The 20,122-nt window shown below is 31.6% G+C and overlaps 1 protein-coding gene across 1 annotated transcript; it reads left to right on the top strand.

The window, feature by feature from the left end:
• The first annotated feature begins 18,225 nt into the window (after positions 1-18,225).
• Positions 18,226-19,150, top strand: LOC145088216 (protein S40-4-like). Its single transcript, XM_079026465.1, has one exon. The coding sequence runs from the start codon at positions 18,342-18,344 to the stop codon at positions 18,870-18,872; it is 531 nt and encodes a 176-aa protein (XP_078882591.1). The 5' UTR covers positions 18,226-18,341; the 3' UTR covers positions 18,873-19,150.
• Positions 19,151-20,122: the final 972 nt, after the last annotated feature.

Genomic DNA, 20,122 nt, shown 5'->3' with positions numbered 1-20,122 from the left:
ACAGTTACCAACAATATCCAACATTCCTCATAAATTCGGGAATATGAACATCTAATCTTTGATTACACTAATTTGTGATCTAATTACAACCAATTAAGTGCATGTTACTAACATCAAATCATAAAACATATACGAATTTCATAATTTGATTAACTAGATTGATAAGAACCCTGATTCATTGATCAAGTGAAAAGAGAACCAATCAAACATATAATTAAGATCAAATCAAAGATTACTAGATGATAAACATAAAATCAAGTGCAAGTTACAACTTAACAACAAACACTTAGGAATCCAGAATCATAAATGATTTAGAAATCAGCCACGCATGTCTAAGTGAAACTACAAATTCAACTAGTTTGATCTTTAAATTAACTTACAAAATGTAAAATAATGTGTTTCCAAGATGCTAGATGATGATATGATACACCAAAATCGCCCCCCTACAGTTCCAAGTCGAAGTTATGTTTGCATATGCCAGAAGAACATGATAAATCGGAAGTTAAGAATTTGAATTTCAATCAGATCACGTTACACGAACCGTGTAACACATGCCTTGCCATTACACGGCCGTGTAATGATCCTGATGTGCTGAAAGACTTCCAAAACACAGCCCGTGTAACACATGTCTTGCCAAAGCGCGGGCCGTGTAATGAACTACAAAATAGCAATCTCCAATTTTCTTCATTTCTTCAATTTAGCTCCGAAAGTTTCGAAAGTTCACCGAGAGCTTCCCTTGACCATCCTAAGCATGCTCCAATCTTCAAATTACCCTGAAACATCCACAAAAATGGTGAAATATCGATAGATCCTCGATAATGTCCTTAAATGCAAAATGAATGAATATTACACTAAAAATGCAATGCAAAGCTATAAATAGACATGAAATTAGATTATGAAAAGGTGCAATTTATACACCTAACACAATTCATCCCCTAACTTGCACACCATGAAAGAACACTCTATCTAAGCCTTAGGATTTCAAAATTTGGTCATGTTCTTCATGTCTAGAAGAGAGTGCAACCGCACACCCCTTTAAGGTGGCCGCACACTCTTAAAACACCCTCCAAAGTGAGAGAGTTTGACTTCCATACTCAAGATAGACATGACCCCTAGCCTTATTGCACCTTGGAATCAACATTTGGACATCTTCATATGGGGTGTACGACCGCACGCGCCTATGTACGTCCGCACACACCCTTGTGCGGCAGCACACTACCGTGTGCGACCACACACACACCCTAGGATTACAAACCTACTTCTAGGACCCTTAACTTGCACTACAATTGAGTATAGACCTAGAACAATTCATGGATGCAAGTATGCACCTTGAAAACACCACGATGGCACCTCTCATCATGAGTGTACGGCCACACACCCATGGTCGTACACACCTTTAAGGTGGCCATACACCTCCCTCATGCAATTCTTTAAGGTCCTAACACTTAGTGCAAGTAGTTCCAAGTCCCTAGAGTGGTTCTCCGTCACATCTAGTAGTAAAATACCCTCATTTGACTCCTTTACGTGTCATTATGTGTTATTTAGGATCAAATTGTGTTCAGGGCTTCACTTGAACATCCAGCTTTCCGTATCGATCCTTCAATCAAACCACTCGCTCAAGGTGAGTTCATACCCCTACATTTTCCATGTTTTTAGTGTTTTTAGGGGGGGGGGGGGATACAAGCCAAACTCAAAGTATTTTATTAAGTTTTAAACTTATTAATACAGTCCAATGATTTCCATGCTTAATAACATATTCATATATTTTATCTCTTTTTGTAATATGTTGAGCATAAGGGAAACTTTTAATTTGGAAATCTAACTTCATAGCTTTCAGAAAGGGTTTTACAAAGCATTTTCCATATCAACTATAATAAACTATAATGGGGATAGTTTGGGATAACCCTCTAGGCAGTTTCTACCAAATCAGATTTCATGGATGAATATGTATAAACTATGGCAGGTATAGTTTATGTTATATATTTTCTCAGAAGTATAAAGTACATTTATTCAAGGATAAATACTATTTTTATACCGTCTCTAGCTTGTAAACTAGATTATACAAAATTGTGAGACTCTACTTCAATACTGTACCCTTAGGTGTACAGGGATAAATCATTTTAGTATAACCAGAGTCTCCTGGAGGGAGAGCGTGGGATTTGTGAATAGATCTATTCGGGACTGACAATCCCACATCTGAACTGCTAGCTACAGTTAGGCAGACATATATGGAGCAATAAGAGTCATGTTTTTATATACTACATACTTTTGGTGTAATTAAAACATGTTTCAGACTGATGTAAACATTTTTCATATATATATATATATATATATATATATATATATATATATTCATTGTAATGATTGTGTTACTATGATTGCTATTGTACAATGGTTATGATGCTAATCATGACGTCCTCCACCCCGGAACGATTCTGCCATCTTGGTTTCAGGGTGTGACATTACCAACTTTGACGTACTCCTGTAACTACAGGTCAAATTTCCTTTTGGTATAATGTTACCTGAAGCCAATCCACAACTTCACTAAGATATTTGAGCTCACTACAACTGATGTATACCTTCAGAATGCATAAAAAATCGGTTTTTATATTTATATGTATACCTTCAAAATGCATAAAAAAACCGTTTTTTAAATTTATATGTACAGATACTAAAATTGAATTAAAGTAAAAGAGTGAATTGAATAGTTAATGAAAATGGACAACATATTTCATTCATTCATTTTAGTGACCGGTTGGCAGGCAAGGATTGCTACAAAAAAAATGAAAGAAAAAAAAATGGAAATACCAATTATAATCAATCAGAATAAGAAATGCCCAGGAGGGTAATTAAACCAAATCTTATTCATAGGACTTCAATACCTCCCATTCACATAATGAAACACTATGTTCACTAGATAAACAAACGTAAATAATGCAAAAGTTATAAAAAAGTAAAATCTTACATGGAATAATAAATTCATGCAGGAATTTAGAAACACAAGCCTGAAAGGCAAAGGAGCAAACTGACATTTCCTATATCTTACATAACTTTGATGTCATTTACTCATGTAGCCAAACATTCCATAGTATGATTTAATTATCGTTTCCCCTAAGGGATAAGTTATTTTTCATCAACGTCCCTAATGAAATGCTTACCATATCTGATTATGGTTAACTATTTGTGAAACCAATCATGGTTAAGGAGAACAATTAAATCAGAAGACAACCATTATAAATATCTAAAGATTTGGTCAAAGTAAAACAACATTTGGTCAAAGTAACTTCAAGAAAACCATATAAACAAATGATTAAAGAGGCAGAGAGAGATTGACGGACCAGACTAATGGTCAGAACAATGGTTGTGTGGTGGAGCATGGTTGGTGATCTATTGTGGTGGAACACGATTGACGATTGAGATGCCCAAGACTATGGCGACATGTCTAATGGCGATGAACATGGTTTGGTGACGGGGTATGGTTGTCGATCGAGAGGCGTGTGGTACGTTTGTTGAGTCGAAAATAGGTGGTCTGTTTGTTGAATCAAGAGGGTGAGACTATGTAATATAGGTGTCTTTCAAATTCGTTTTTGTACACATAAGTAAATGGTAGGGTTTCCTCCTAGGTTGTATGTCATAATCGATGGCAAAGGGTGCCAGCTCGGACCCTCCTCTCTTTTTCGATCGTCAGAGGTTTGGAATGTGATAAAATACTTGTCGATTGTGGAGGAGAAACAAGGAATACGACGAGTGTTGATAACGATGAAGGGTCGGTGTTTTTGTATGGTTAACAAACTAATTTCCCTAATTTAAAAGATATTAAATGAAGTTTTAAATATGTACCATACTAAGTGTAGCCAAGATTACTATTTTACCCTTTTATGAATTATTATTGAATTTATTTTTGTTTAATTCTGATTGGTTGGTAGAGGCACATAATATTTGTTGAAAACATATAAACCTATCTCTCTCTCCCTCTCTCTCTCTCTCACTCACTCACTCTCAACCATTTCGCTATCATCATTAAAAAAACCCTTATATTTTGTTCATATGCAGAAAAACTTTTATATATTTAGTTTCATTTTAATTTTATCCAAGCATCCATTTTTTAAAGCTATCAGGTTGTTTTGTGACATAATATTTATTTTGTTTGTTTTAGGTTGATATGAAAAAGAAATACAACGTCACATATTTTTACTTGAGTAAATGATCATTGAGTAAATTATATATTTATTACATTTTATCTTAGACAAGAAGAAACATCACTTATTTTGTTTCCAGGTTAACATAAAAACAAAAAAGATTAATGTCATGTCACAATACAACCAGTAATTTCTTTTAAAAAACAAATATTTGAATGATGTGAAAGTTAACTGAAAATGTAAGAGTTTTTGTGCATATAAACAAAATTTAATGGTTTTCTGAATGCTAGTAGATAAATGGTTATGTTTTTCTGCATTTTGCTCTCCTTTTTAATATAAATAAATTGAAACCGTGTATGTAAAACTAGAAAAAGTTCTAAAATTTAAAAACTATTTTAACCGATTTAAGTTTCAATATTCTTAAAATCATTGATTTCAATTTTAATTTCATGTAAGGCTGGTTGATGTAGTATCATACCTTTAATAGTTACCATATTTTTAGCCTACCACATCTTATTTTTCTTCATCATCCCATCACCCTATAAAATTGATAGAAATTGTATCACACCTCAGAATATAGTTGTTAGTGACAATTGCATATATATCCATTGGTTTTTTTGTTCGCTATAATGACCTTATTGATGGGTTTTATGCATAAGAACAATCCTATGTGCTCATACAAACCCTAATGCTTGGATCTAGGTTTCTCTATTATACACGCTTTGAATCCAAGACTAATAAACTTAGATCTAACATATCATAATCTGAATTAGGGTTTAGAGAATTACCTTTGATTGTTATATAGCAATAACAATCAATTCCTTGCTTGGTTTGGCTTTAGAAAGCTTAGTGCCTCAAGTGTTGCACCTCTAATGGAGTCACAAACACCATATACAACTTGGATGAAGAGGAGAAGAAAGGAGGCTGCCCAAAAAATGACTAGAAACCCTAGAGAATCAGTTGTCCACGTTTTTGGAGCCTAAGGGGTCCTTTATATACTTGTGTGGGCTGCTAGGGTTTCAGTCAAAACCCTAATGGACAGCTTAAACTCTAAGCAGCCCATGGAACCTTCTGGATAAGGCTATGGACGAAAATATGATGGGATTCCATCATAATTTCGTTCACCCCTTATTCCTTTAGCATTCCTTAGCCCAATAACTCAATTAACCAATAATTGCAGTCCAGTCCCCTAAATTTAATTAATCTCTTTTAGCCACAAAATTAATTCCTAATTAATTATTTACTAATATTAATTAAACAATATGATTTCTCCTTTAATATATTATTCTCATAATATATTAATAAAACATATTTAAACCTTTCTTTCCTTAATTCATCCTACATATTGCTATGGTGAAGGCAACCCAAAAGGATCATGCTCATAATCGGGTCAAGTACATACCAAAATAGTTATGGACTTAGACACTAATCCAACAGTCTCCCACTTGGATAAGTCTAATAACTATTTTCCGTATGACTTCAGAACCTGATCAGCAATCGTAGCTTTCAAAAGCCGCTGTCAACTCTGATCTTATCAGATTGCGTGTCCTTTAGATAAGGGATTATATATATTCCTCCATTCTCAAGATATCGTATAGACAAAAGACATGAATTTCAATCATTCTCTCTATACTGTTTCCCAAATTCCGATTTATGACGACAGACAACAGACTACAATTGAACACATCAACTTAGTCCCGGCTTTGCCACGCACTTAGGTGTCATCACTAAATCATCGAGAGGCCCACAGATATCGCTTTTATCCCACTTTGGGTAAAAGGAATGGATAAACTTCGACTCAAATGCTCGCTTGCATTTACTGATCGAATCACACACAACAATAAGTTTTATAACACCAAGTTACTGGTGCGTTTACTTATTATCAATGTGCAACCGACCAACAAATAACAACTCACACGTCTCGGTTTCAAGAATATACAATATTATCGTCTCACTAATCACTCATGATAAATCCATGAAGTGATCCAAGTGAGCGTGGGTTTAATCCAATACTCTAATCTTATCAAAGCACTCATGAACTCTGCAGCAACCTTGTGCCATGTCTAAACACTTCAGACAATCTACAAACAGATTCATGACAGTCTTTATTCATACCTACTCCCAACGTATGACCGACTGTGGATGTTTGAATAACCTAGTTATTCTGGAAGCCAAAACATGCAAACTGAAACATAATAATAATACTTAATCCTATATGGCCCCAAACTTGTGAGAGTAAATAAAACACTTCTATTTATCCACCATATTGATTACTCATTATTTATCATTTAATGTTTCGGATAATCAACTCATTACTTGAATTACAACAACAATTGTCCCATGCTCTAAGCATGCACACTTGTTTCCTATGGTCAATGCTTTGTGAAATAGATCAATTGAAAAAATTTTCCAACGATGCTCATTTCACAATTTCTTAATCCTAAGTGTTAGTGTAAGAACACAAGGTTCTTGCCACTACTAAAATATGCTGGATTCTAACATTTTACGCAACGATCCTTTCGTAAGGTCATAGCACAAAAGTCACCAAGTCTTGGCTAATGAAATTACAAAGTACTTACTTTGAAATTGTTACAAGTCAATTCCATAGACGTGAAGTCTCACATTCAAAGTACATTCCTTGAACATCCTTCTTGCATAAAAGTTTCTAATCTAGACATAGATTCTCAATATCCAACTCCCAATATGGAAACATTTCCACATTTACCATATGACAACTTATCTACTCATAATAATGTCGATATGGTCCATCCAATGCCATACTCCCAACTACTCACAAGCAACCAATCCTCAGCGAACTTTGGATCGTCCTTTGATAGTTGTTTAAATATTTTAGTCAAAACCAATTCTAGTCCTTTTTCCCTCTTAATGCGCTAGACATTTGGAAAATTTTAGAATGGTAAATATTATAGCATTTGCAATCGATCCTATACCCGAAGCGTATGGGACACGATGCATAATGTCTCACATAAAGATATGATACTTTACCAATCTTTTGCCATAATATTTTATGTGTCATGTTCTCATAATTCAAACTATGAAGAGGGATGCCGTAATCATAGTCGAAATTTGAGAACACACTATGTATCCTTTAACTAAATTTATTAAAATTTCTCAATCTAAGCTTTAGATTTTGAGACGAAGTATAATATTCTCTCCCTTAATTATAGCAAAACAACTTTTCAACCCATGCTACTTTGCAAATTGAATCTTGTTTTCTATAATTAATATTGCTAACTTGCAATACTCGCCATAATAATCATACAAGCATAACATTTATGCTCCCACTATGATGATTATTATATAAGCATAACACTTATGCTCCCACTAGCTTTGACATGTATTCAGAAAACAAATGAACTTCCAGAAAACAATGCCTATTGAATTTCTAAAATTCATATTTCTAATACCAGACGCTTTGATAATCCTTTATCTAAGCTTCTTAAAGTTATACACCTTCGCCTTAGATAGCTCATATGTGTGTTTGAACAATTTAGAACTTATGTTACTAAGTTCCAAATGTTCAAACTAATTGCCAAATCTCACAATTCGAACTATGGAAAGGGATGCCGTAACCATAATTGAATTCGAGAATACAATTTTCACAATTGCTATCTTCTTAAAATCTCTCTTAGTGAAAGCATTTCCTCACAGTCATTTTCATGAAGGAGGGAATCTTATGACACTTAGATTTTATGGTGTATGAGTTCCTATCCATGTGAATTTGCCAAAACCAAGATTTGCGACAAATCCAAACTCATATGGACTGAACTTTCTTAATCTTGATTTCTTGCCTTATGGTAAAACGAGTGCCCACCATGTCTTCCAAGTAGTTTAGTAACTTGTCCTTACATATCAATGCACTTTCCATCGACTAAGGCGCTAGTATGCATTCAAATGAGAACTCATAGAACTCACATACACAATTAACTCAATTGGAATGGCACAGAAACAAAATAATGTTAGCACGATAGGTTGTAAACCTCAAGTCGTGTGCTAGTGATGATTCATAAGGTTTATTCTTGATCTGTTCTTGAAACCTTTCAAGACCATTAAGACTCCCACTGACTCCTTGACATATAAGATTCTCTTATCAAGAAACATTTCTTGACAAAGCAAATATTCAAGAGTTAGTGTAGTTCTTATCAAGACAAAACACTTCACATAATTGGTCCTAGTTGGCCTTTTTCTTAAGACAGCACAACTTACCAATTTCAAATGTGCAAGAATAAGAAAACTTTTCCAAGTTCCACATTTGATGAGTGTTATAAACCTACTTAATACTTTTCACTCAATGTCACAATCTCGACTCTAAGACTTGATATTGGAACGAAGTATGAGTGACTTATTGATTTAACCATTTCTACAATACTCGATTCCTCTTCTTAGACATGCAATTGCACTAAGACTCACTTAGAGGATCTATTGAGACATGGTTCTTAATCTTTAAGAGTTATCATAAAACACAATAAAAGGTACTCTCCCTTCTTCTTAGAATAAAGAAACTTTTATCTTTCTGCCTTCTTGATTCTTCTTTATTCGTTCTACTATTCATTGAAACCCTTTCAATCAACTCAGAATTACACTTAATCTTATAACTATAATCATATTTACTAAACTTTAGTAAATCATGACGAATATCTTTGTCACTCTTGTGGTGGACTTGATTAACGCACAACCTAGTGTACTTGATCTCCTAGTCCTTCAATTGACACTTTGTCAAAGAATTAGTCTAAGTTTCCCAAATGTGAAAGTTTTTCATTCATCATACAATATACATTGCATGATTCCAAGTTTCTGTCCAATTGAAATTTGGGCGATGAGAAACTCTCCCTATTTGGTAAACTTTTGACATTTCCACAAACATCATAATTAAGAATCAAATCCATTGTTGCTAATAATAGAAACATTCAAACATCAATTTTTCATACATGCCATCGCAAAGATAAAATCAAAATTCATTTTATTGCGGAAAAAAATTTGTCCTTACAATGCAATTCAGTTGAAAAACTATGTTATTACATATTTCTTAACAATCTATTCTAACTCCAAGTAGTAGCTCAAGAATCCGTTCTTCAAGTAATGCGATCGAAATCATTTCTTCATGATTAGATTCAACTCACTTCTTCTCTCAAGCTTCCTCTCTTTTCTTCGATCCTACAAAACATCAAAATGTAATCTTATCACATCATGTATTAAGAATCTAGAATAGGAACTCAAAAGAGTTAGATAATGGATTTTACCTGAAGTAGAGCCATACGTCTTGACTCTCCCATCTCTTAGATCTCTCAGGTAGTTAGGGCAGCTTCGTCTCCAATGCCCCTTCTCTTGGAAATAAAAGCAAATGGACTCCTTTGGCACAACATATCAGACAATCACAGACTTAATTCTTTCTGGACTTCCAATGTTGCCAGTGTCCATTGAAGTTTGGGAGTTTGATTCACCAGACAAATTTGCTTGACCAGCACGCCAAATCATTGCCGATTCAGCAGCTATAAGCAAATATGTGAGATTAATGAGGGTCACGTCGTGATCCACCATATAGTACTCTCTAACGAACTCACTATATGATTCAGGAAGTGACTGAAGAACCCAGTCAGCAGCCAACTCGCTTGAAATCTCGACACCCAACATGCTTAACCTATCAATGTGTGACTTTATCTCTAAGACGTGTGCACACACAGGTTTCCCATCTTCGTGTTTACTTGACAAAAGGGCTTGAGTGAGCTTGAACTTTTCAAGCCTTTGAACTTGTGGGTTAGGGAGAACAATTGGAGGAGGTGGAGGAAGTGAAGCATGACTCTCATTTCCTTGATCGTATCTCGGAACGTCATCTTCATTTGGAAAACTTGTTCCATGGGATTTAGGAAGACCATGATTGTCAGAACTAGACATCTACAAAATGGGAGAAAGTTCAAGTTAAGTTGATTAGAGTCCTTAATAAAACACCCAAATGAGTTATTAAGGCTAGGATCCAACACAATACTCTACAACCTAGAAGAGGGATGCCGTAATCTAGTTGCAGAAAATTTGAAGGTAGGTAAATGACGATTTACCAATTTCAACCATGAAAAACGAAAAGGAAGATTAAGTTTTAAATGAATTGAAACTCCTAGATCTTTTGAGATTCATTGAACTTTTCAATGGCATGTTTAATCTCGATTATCCCCTACTATTTGTGACTGGGATGCCGAGGATCACAAATAAGGTGTGAATAACCATACGAATCACGTGGTGCACCCAATGCTACAATCACCTAATCAATGTGCGGGTTAGCCACACACGCTCCATTGATCTATGACAAACATCGAGTCACCCTTCGCTACCAATTTCATACCCAAATTAGTGTGTCGGTTAACCACACACGCTCCACTAACGTTTGACATGGGTACGAAGTGTAATTCTATGGATTAACATACAATTTCACATTTTTCCTTAAGTAACTATGATTTGGGAATTTGAAAAAGCATTTAGTTACTTTGTACTTCATTATACTTATAATGGAAGATTTCTGTCATATCCTACCCGTTCGGCTAACGACCCTCCGCTAGTCAAGAGTGCGGTGGGTAAGAGTGGATACCCATTCAATCGCCATTTTATAGGCAATTTCCTTAAACACCCCTTAAAGACCAGCTTCGTGAATGAGGCCTACTAACGGTAAGACTGACTGTTTACTCATACATATATAATACTAGACTTTTAATGTTATATATAGTATAGGGTGTATTTTACACTTTTAAAATACTAGGTGGTTTAATTTAGTAAATTATACTTTTAATTTAATTAAATGTAAACCAAAACTTTATGGGTTTATTAAATCACTTTTAATCATTTAATAAAACCATAAGGGTGTGATTTGAACTTTTCAAATTACTAGGGTTTTAGAATTGAACATTTCAAAATTAAACTTTTAGTCAAATTTTAAATTCCAAAACTTGAGGGTAAGTTTTGAAACATTTCAAAACATTAGGGATCAAATAACAAATAATTCAAATTAAACAGTTAATTTCATAATTATCTATATTTGACCTAATCTTATTTTAGTCACTAGATAATTACCAAATAATTTAAAATAATCCATATTTATCATATAAACAACCAATATTTAAAAGATTTGAAATTATCTATTGTTTTGGCAAGGATAATCATTAATTTAAGATAAAAATCGGATTTTAACTTCAAAAAACGAATTAAGCATCAAATCTAAGTCAAAACAGCAGCTAAATCCCGAAATACCCTCTGCCTGACGAACTGACTCGCCGAGTCCAGATACTGACTCGCTGAGTTGAGTCGGGCAGAGGCCAAAAACTCGATTTTCAGCAAACAAAACAGTTAAGCATCACATACAACTGAAACCAATTAAGTCTCTGATACCACTGATGGGTTTTATGCATAAGAACAATCCTATGTGCTCATACAAACCCTAATGCTTGGATCTAGGTTTCTCTATTGTACATGCTTTGAATCCAAGACTAATAAACTTAGATCTAACATATCATAATCTGAATTAGGGTTTAGAGAATTACCTTTGATTATTATATAGCAATAACAATCAATTCCTTGCTTGGTTTGGCTTTAGAAAACTTAGTGCCTCAAGTGTTGCACCTCTAATGGAGTCACAAACACCATATACAACTTGGATGAAGAGGAGAAGAAAGGAGGTTGCCCAAAAAACGACTAGAAACCCTAGAGAATCAGTTGTCCACGTTTTTGGAGCCTAAGGGGTCCTTTATATACTTGTGTGGGCTGCTAGGGTTTCAGTCAAAACCCTAATGGACAGCTTAAACTCTAAGCAGCCCATGGAACCTTCTGGATAAGGCTATGGACGAAAATATGATGGGCTTCCATCATAATTTCGTTCACCCCTTATTCCTTTAGCATTCCTTAGCCCAGTAACTCAATTATCCAATAATTGCAGTCCAGTCCCCTAAATTTAATTAATCTCTTTTAGCCACAAAATTAATTCTTAATTAATTATTGACTAATATTAATTAAACAATATGATTTCTCCTTTAATATATTATTCTCATAATATATTAATAAAACATATTTAAACCTTTCTTTCCTTAATTTATCATACATATTGTTATGGTGAAGGCAATCCAAAAGGACCATGCTCATAATCGGGTCAAGTACATACCAAAATAGTTATGGACTTAGACACTAATCCAACACTTATGTGGTGGCTTTACTGCACATCCCACAATTGGGCGGTGTCGTGTTCACGATACCACCGCTGTGACACATCACATATCGCAGTGTGCGACAAGAATCAGTGTGATCACTTTAATTAGGCCGGATACCCCGCTTACTCTCACCACTAATAGTTATAACCAAATAATAATCTTTTTTTAGTATTAAATAATAATCATCCATTTTGCAAGATGAATTTCATAAATTTGTTCTATAAAATGATATTATTTTATAAATACGTATTGCATATATTTTTTTTGAAATAAAAAAAGCAAAGTAGCCTTCATATACGCAAACTCTATTATTATTTTTGAACTTAAATTTTGTTGACCACCTATTTAAAGCATTAGGACTTTCACAAACCACAAACAATTCCGATAATTTCGTTTATAACTTTTTTTTCTTATTTCTTTGGAAACATCTTATAGTCAAATGATTAACACAATGGATGTAAGTTTTTCTTCTATTTATCAGGTTTTTTTGGAAGTATACACAAAAAGTATATTTTTAAATTTGAAACTCATAAACAATGAAGAACATATTCAAAACTCATAGGAAAGAATATGTTCAAAACTATTTTATACTACCTTTCGTTAATTAATTGTTATATATGTCTTTAAAAGAGTGTATATGACATATTTTTGGACTTATCTGCCTGATTTTTTGAAATTATACAAACAAATAACATATTGTTCTTGTTCAAAACCCATACACACGGAGAAACATGTTCTAAACTCATAAAAAGAATATGTTTGAAACTTGAAGCAGATATTTACTCTTATCATCTTATGTTAATTGGTATGTAGGTCCTAAAAACATATATGACCTACTTTGAGAAATTATACTACCCACAAAAACGAGTTCGAAACTCATAAATAGGTGTTCAAAACTCATATGAACTTAAGGACAAGTTTGAAAATCATATCAATATTTTTTTTTCCTTCATTAATAAATATATAGCATCATATTAAACTTGTGTTCATAAAAAATATTAGGTAGTTTAGCTTCAAGTTGTCATAAAACCAAAAGGAATGAAAACGAACGTGTGTCTACTACATGAAACCCACCATAGTCAAGATCGGAAACGGGCCAAGCAGCGCACGTAGAAAAGTTTTTGTCAAGTTCCAAAATTTCAAGGTTGCTTACTTGCTTTTGTCAAAATAAATTCCAATATTTAAATTTTGTTAAGAAAAACAGATTTCGAACATATTTTTTTTAAATAAATTCCAATATTTAAATTTTGTTAAGAAAAACAGATTTCGAACATATTTTTTGTTAGAAAAAACATGTTCGAAAATTGATATATTCAAACATGAAAGTAATTTTGGCTTTCTTGGGAAAAGATAGTCATTTTCGTAAGTTTATTTATAGAAAGTGGTAGTTTATGTTATAATATTTGCTGTTTTCTATGAGTCTAATATCAACCCTTTTAACCCTATGTAATTATTTATATCTTTTCTTTTTATTCTAATAAAAGAATAGATTTATTCTCCTATTGACAAGTGTCATACTATTAGAATTTCTCATTAATAACTATATGTAATATATCATGCCACTTGTCAAATTATTAATTATCAATTTCAAACTTCAAATTTTAAATTTTCCACTCTAATTACATTAAATTAATAATTGATTCTCCATTTTAAATTTCAAATTTTAAAATTTTTCATTCTAATTATATTAAATTAATAACATTAAGTTAAAAAATAAAACAAATCAATACAGATTATAAGGTGATATAACTTCACATATTTGTTTAAATCAACAATTATAATTCTCTGTAACTAAAAAATATCTCTTAAGTAATAGTTTATTTAAAATAATTGATTAATAATTTTGATTTTTTAATATAAAAGTTTAATTAATTTTATAACCGTGGTTCTCACGGGTTATAAACTAGTAATTATAATAAATGAAGATCCATTTTGTTATATGTCAATTTTTCATGAGTTTTGACACTTGTTATTTTATGATATTTTTGAAATAAATAATATCCACATGTCAATTTCTAGGGTTTTCTAATTTTTAAAATAAAAAAGTTACATAATACTTATATATTTATATATGCAAAGTGTCAAACGTAATAAATATGATGATAATTGTAATTAATATGTTTTTTTCCTTATTTCAAAATTGTATTTAAAAAAATACTTAATGTTTATATTTTAATATTTAATTTTTTTAATCAACCACCTAGTTTAAAAATAAAATATAATACAAGAACGGACGTATGATTTTATAATCTTAATAGTGTCATGATAGGAGAAAAAAACTCAAAAAAATTTAAAAACTTTTACACTTCACTGGAAAAATCAAATATTATCGGTGCCACTACGAAACACCATAGTAAAACCGCTACTGTATGGTACTTTTTTTGTGCTAAATTGCTAATGATCAATCATAACGAAATATTACACAAAAATGTATTATACCATTTTGGTCATATGATTAACCCATAATTTGATATCAATGAATTATACTCTTATGTAAAATTTAGAAAAGAAAAAAAGTTTATTTTTTCGTTTATGTTAACTAATATTTAAAAAAAAAAAAAAAAGAAAGAAAGTTGATCCGGCTTCTCCGGTGCTCGTTTAACTCGTCGGTGAACCTAAGGGTTGGTGTAAGTGGATAAGATCTAAGTTTGAATTTATTACGTCTCAATTTCAATTTCTATTAGAAAATAAATTAGATTAACTACAGTCAAAAATATCAAACAAAAAAAATTGCAGCGCATGTTTTGATGTTATCCTTCAAGGCGAAAAATATTACATCTGTATTAATTTTTATCCAGGAAATTCGCAATTTAGTAAGAGGATATTTAACCTCGCTTAATAAAAATATCACAATACTTTTATATAGTTTACAATTGTGAAAACAGAAAGATATATAAAATATATGTTTATGCTTTATTAATCTTTTTTATTAGTTCATTATTATTATTATATATACTAATTACAATTGCAATGATGAATAGTATATTATTTGGCTTTCAAACTTTGCAACAACACTTTTCTATATTAATAAGTTTGGTCCATACCTTTTTTGTGTTTTAGCCTTTAACCCTAAGACTTTTATATATTGGCAGAAATCTTTCGTATATTGTCAGGTTTGATCCATAGGCTTTTTAGATTTCAGATTTTGGTTAAAAAATTTTCATATAGAGTTTGACATATAGACTTTCATAATTAGACATTTTGCTCACATTCAAAGAGAAGGTAAGATCATTATAGTTGTATCTAATTTACATTAAATTACCTAAGATAATTAGATACATTTGAACAAAAATGAGATATAATAACAACCTGATAAAATCACATGAATCCTTCTTAAACTAAATTTAAATAAAAAAAAATTTAGTTTTTTATGAATTATGATAGTATAAGTATATTATTAACAAATATTTTCATTAAATTTGATAGATAAAAATGCAAAGCTTTAAATGCAAATTTATTTATGCTGTCATGACAATATAAATTATCAATGATAATTATATATTTGTATTTTAGAGTGTTATTAGTTTTTGTTGTTATCAAAGGATTCGTAGTGTATTTAGTACGTGTCGATGAAATGTGCATTTCCTACCATAGGTTGTGGATACAAGTTTTGTTGTAGATAAAAATGTAGTTTTGGAATAAAATAGTGTGGTGAATGTTAGCTATTCTAAAAAAATTAGTTTTTGTTATTAACAATATCTTCAAAGGGTGAAACTGTAATAACCTAAATGTTGAGGGTTTAAATTTCCATAAACATGGGATTATCAAGGAACTAATATATATATTTCCTAATGTTTCATCCATGCAATCGTGGCTCATGTTTATTAATAAACTAGCTAAAACATATGTATAATGCAGCTATCAAATCAAAATAATATAAATAATAATACAAATATAATCAATAATCATTAATTAGCTATTAGCAACAAATTTTTTTATACGAAAAATTCCCATACAAACTAGTTTAAATTATTAGTATTTTTTATATTTATTAAATCAGTTATTTATATTATTTTAACTCATTTTATTATTCGATATATTTATTTTATTTAGTTAAATCATTAATATGCAATTTTCTTTTTAATTATTCAATCCTATTAAACTTGTAGTTAATTCAAATCGTTGGAAGGCAATATTTACTAGTTTATTACTAACATGATAATGTTTGCGGATCAGTTGCACAAAACAACAAATTGATTTCATAATTCATATATTTTACAAAATAAACCATTATTTCATTATAGTTTTTATAAATTGTAAATTTATGACACTGCAGTTCAAATTTTGGTTATTTTTTAGAGTAGCCCCACTTCTTTTCTTATTAATTGATTTGTGGTGAATTAGATTTTGCATTAAGATATTAGATTTTATTGTATAAAGTACAAGTCAACAAAAGCATATTCCTTAATGTAGCAACTTCATCACTGAAGTTGGTTTTAAGGATAAAATATAATGTACGCTTATATTTAAGAAGAGCGTAACAATAATTCTTTTTTCCCTCTTATCCCATTTCATCCCACACTCATTCTGACCCATTCAACAGCTGTTTTTTTTTTCTCTATTAAGAAGTACAAATATATAAAAGAGAGAGGAGAAAGAGAAAGATGAGGGTTGAATACTTATTCATTTTTATTGTTTTTTTTACATCACCACAATTGGCTCATTGATTTTAAAAGTCATTTGCAAAAAGTGACAAAAGACATCTAAATATATTTTTATATAAGCAAAAATCATTAATGCTACGATAACTCAATAATTATTAAAAAATAATCAAAACAAAATTATCATTGATCTGATTAATTTGTTACTAATCCAGACCCTCTAAATGACACAGATCTTGTACGATCATACACCTCACACATCTCCAAAACCGGCCCAAACCACAATAAAGCAGTGTTCCCGCCCTCACCTCCTCCTCACCTTACCCATTCTGTCGACTCGGAGAACACATACAACCCATAATTTGGTTTCATAAAATAAAAATATCAGACAGACGGAATAATTTAAAGATAAGTGGGACCAATAATGAGGTCACTTCCAATTTATAGCATAATTTAGTCGATCCAAGCTCTCCATTATTGATCACCATAAAGGGTCCACCGTAAGCTGAAGACACACGTCTACACTATTCCTCCCCACCATAACATCACATCCTTCTATGTGATCTGAAAATAAAATGCTACACAAATTTTTTTTATTTGATCAATTATGCACTTATGCTACTTCACCCCCTGTGGTTTAGTATAACTACATAATACCCACTTATAAACTCTATTTTTTTAAGAGACCAATATTCCTCTTAAAGTTCAAAGTTTACAACTCTCTCTTATTGAAATAGAAAACTTGTTTTTTCTTTTTTATTTCCCATCATGTACTTTGATTTTATAAGACAATATGAATGTAACATCACAACAAGAATGATGACACAATGTATAAGTATAGGCTCCACCATACCATAGGGATAAGATTTCATCATCCAACAAACCACCTAAAAACAGTACATAAAATGCATGTGTTCAATTCTTTTATAATCATTGTTCTTAATCAGTAATAATATCACTAATAAAAAATAACAAAATAGTACAAACAAACACGAGAAATAACTTACTAAAGAAAAAACTTGTGTTGTCATTTTCTCATAATTTCCATTCGTTTAATTTGAAGAATCACAATGTCAAAGTTGTTCATATAGGGCTTGAGTCAAAGTTGCATGTCATGAATTCCAATAGTGGTATTATATGTAACTATAACAAAACTATCAGGATGATTAATGTAAGTTCCAATATATATTTTCATATCAGCCCTCATAATATAACGGTATTTACAAAACCAAACACAAGGCTTATCCATCACACCATTATATATATAGATTGGCTGACCCATCAACAACCACCTAAGGCCAACCAATCAATCTTTCATACCCACTATTTTTTCCCAGAAAACATAAAGAAACAACACCATCTTTTTTAGATTAATTCTTCTAACAATTTTCTCTGAAATGGCAACAAGAAAATTCCACCACCACCACCATGATCAAAGGCCAAAATTCCTTTATCTCGGTGGTGGTGGTGGTGACCGGAGAATCAATGGAGTTGATTCCGAGGGTTTTGAGATGAACGAATCCGACCTGTGGAGCACCGGAGTTGAAGATCATGCAAACGAGCCTCAAAACCTCATCTCACGAAGATCAAAGTTTCCATTGAAAACTCATCATCAAAGAAAAGTACCCATGGAGACGGCAAAGTCATTGCCGGTCAATGTACCGGACTGGTCAAAGATTTTAAGAGATGAGTACAAGCATGATGATCATGGGAGGAGAGAGAATGATTATGATCATGATCATGTGGGGTTCGATGTTGATGATGATGATGATGAAGATGATGAAAGGTTGCCTCCCCATGAGTATTTAGCAAGAACTAGGATTGCTTCATTTTCTGTTCATGAAGGTCTTGGAAGAACACTAAAAGGCAGAGATTTGAGTAGGGTTAGAAATGCGATTTGGAAGCAAACCGGTTTTGAACAAGATTAGTACGTACACTCTGACACATTTGGGGTCCACTTAACCAAGTTATGATCGAGCTTAAACTACGTACACATGTGAAGAAAAAAAAGATGTTTGTGTTCAGAATTTAATTGCTTAGAGTAGACCATGTATGAAAACGTTGAAGATGAATGTGTCATGTTTAGTGAAAAGAGGTATAAAATGACATCTAGTCAATAATCAGGTTAACATTAACCGATCATTTGTAAGTCTAACATTATCGATCTATCTTACTCGTAAATCACAAAATCATATTTCATTTTGTATCTTGTTATCTTATTTTGTAGTAATATTTAAGAACAATTAATTATAGTTATTAGTTCCTTCAAAAAGTTTTCGAACCCATGATCATACATTTGATTTTTTTTTTCAAACTAGAAATAGAAATGCGTAGTTAAGTACCAAAATAGTCAAAAGCATTGGTCTAATCTCTAATATGTGTAGTCAATGAAAAACACGTATTTGTTGCATTTTGGTTAGCCGCATTTCGGATCCCAGTTACTAATGAACATACAAATTTAATTGCATAATATACAAGTCATATATATACTTTAATTTAATCTAGAAAATTATTCAATGACAATAAATGATTTACTTTATTTAATTCGTCTTTATCGTTGAGAAAAAGCTTGATAAATAAGATGTCTATCCATTGTCAAATCAACTACTTTAAAATCAAAACGAGTAGCCAACTGTTTACCTTTTTTTTTTATATAAAACTTATGTGCTTATATTATAATTATGATTATTTTATTTAAATATATAAGGAAGTAAAGAAATCTTGCATTTTTATGGTACTCCATTCGATTTCTGTTATCTTTAATAAAACTATTTTCATATACATAATCAATTCATCATCTTCAATGTACTTTTCGTTTAGTATAAAAAGACAATGAATGTATAAATTATAACAACAAACTATTCAATGTATACACTTTAAGAAACTCTGTCGTGTAGTATACAGTATACTCATGAAATATGAAGTTAGAGTATCTATAAAACTACACTTCGTCTAATTTAATGTTCCACAAACTATATATATATATATATATATATATATATATATATATATATATATATATATATATATATATATATATATATATATATATATGATTGGAGAATAAGCAATTTTGACTTTAATGTACGCAATGGGGGGATTTTAATTGATTTTGTGGCGTGGAACCCACCTTCTGGGATTTTTATAGACTACTAACTAAAAAGACGGATAATTAATT

This window comes from Lactuca serriola, chromosome 2, assembly GCF_051521515.1.
Source record: "Lactuca serriola cultivar US96UC23 chromosome 2, Lser_US96UC23_V15, whole genome shotgun sequence".
Classification (NCBI taxonomy): Eukaryota; Viridiplantae; Streptophyta; class Magnoliopsida; order Asterales; family Asteraceae; genus Lactuca; species Lactuca serriola.
This window is presented reverse-complemented; position numbering and strand designations above follow the sequence as displayed.

What these genes read in the sequence shown, in the direction of transcription:
- LOC145088216 (XM_079026465.1), top strand. Translation starts at nt 18,342, where the DNA reads ATGGCAACAAGAAAATTCCACCACCACCACCATGATCAAAGGCCAAAA.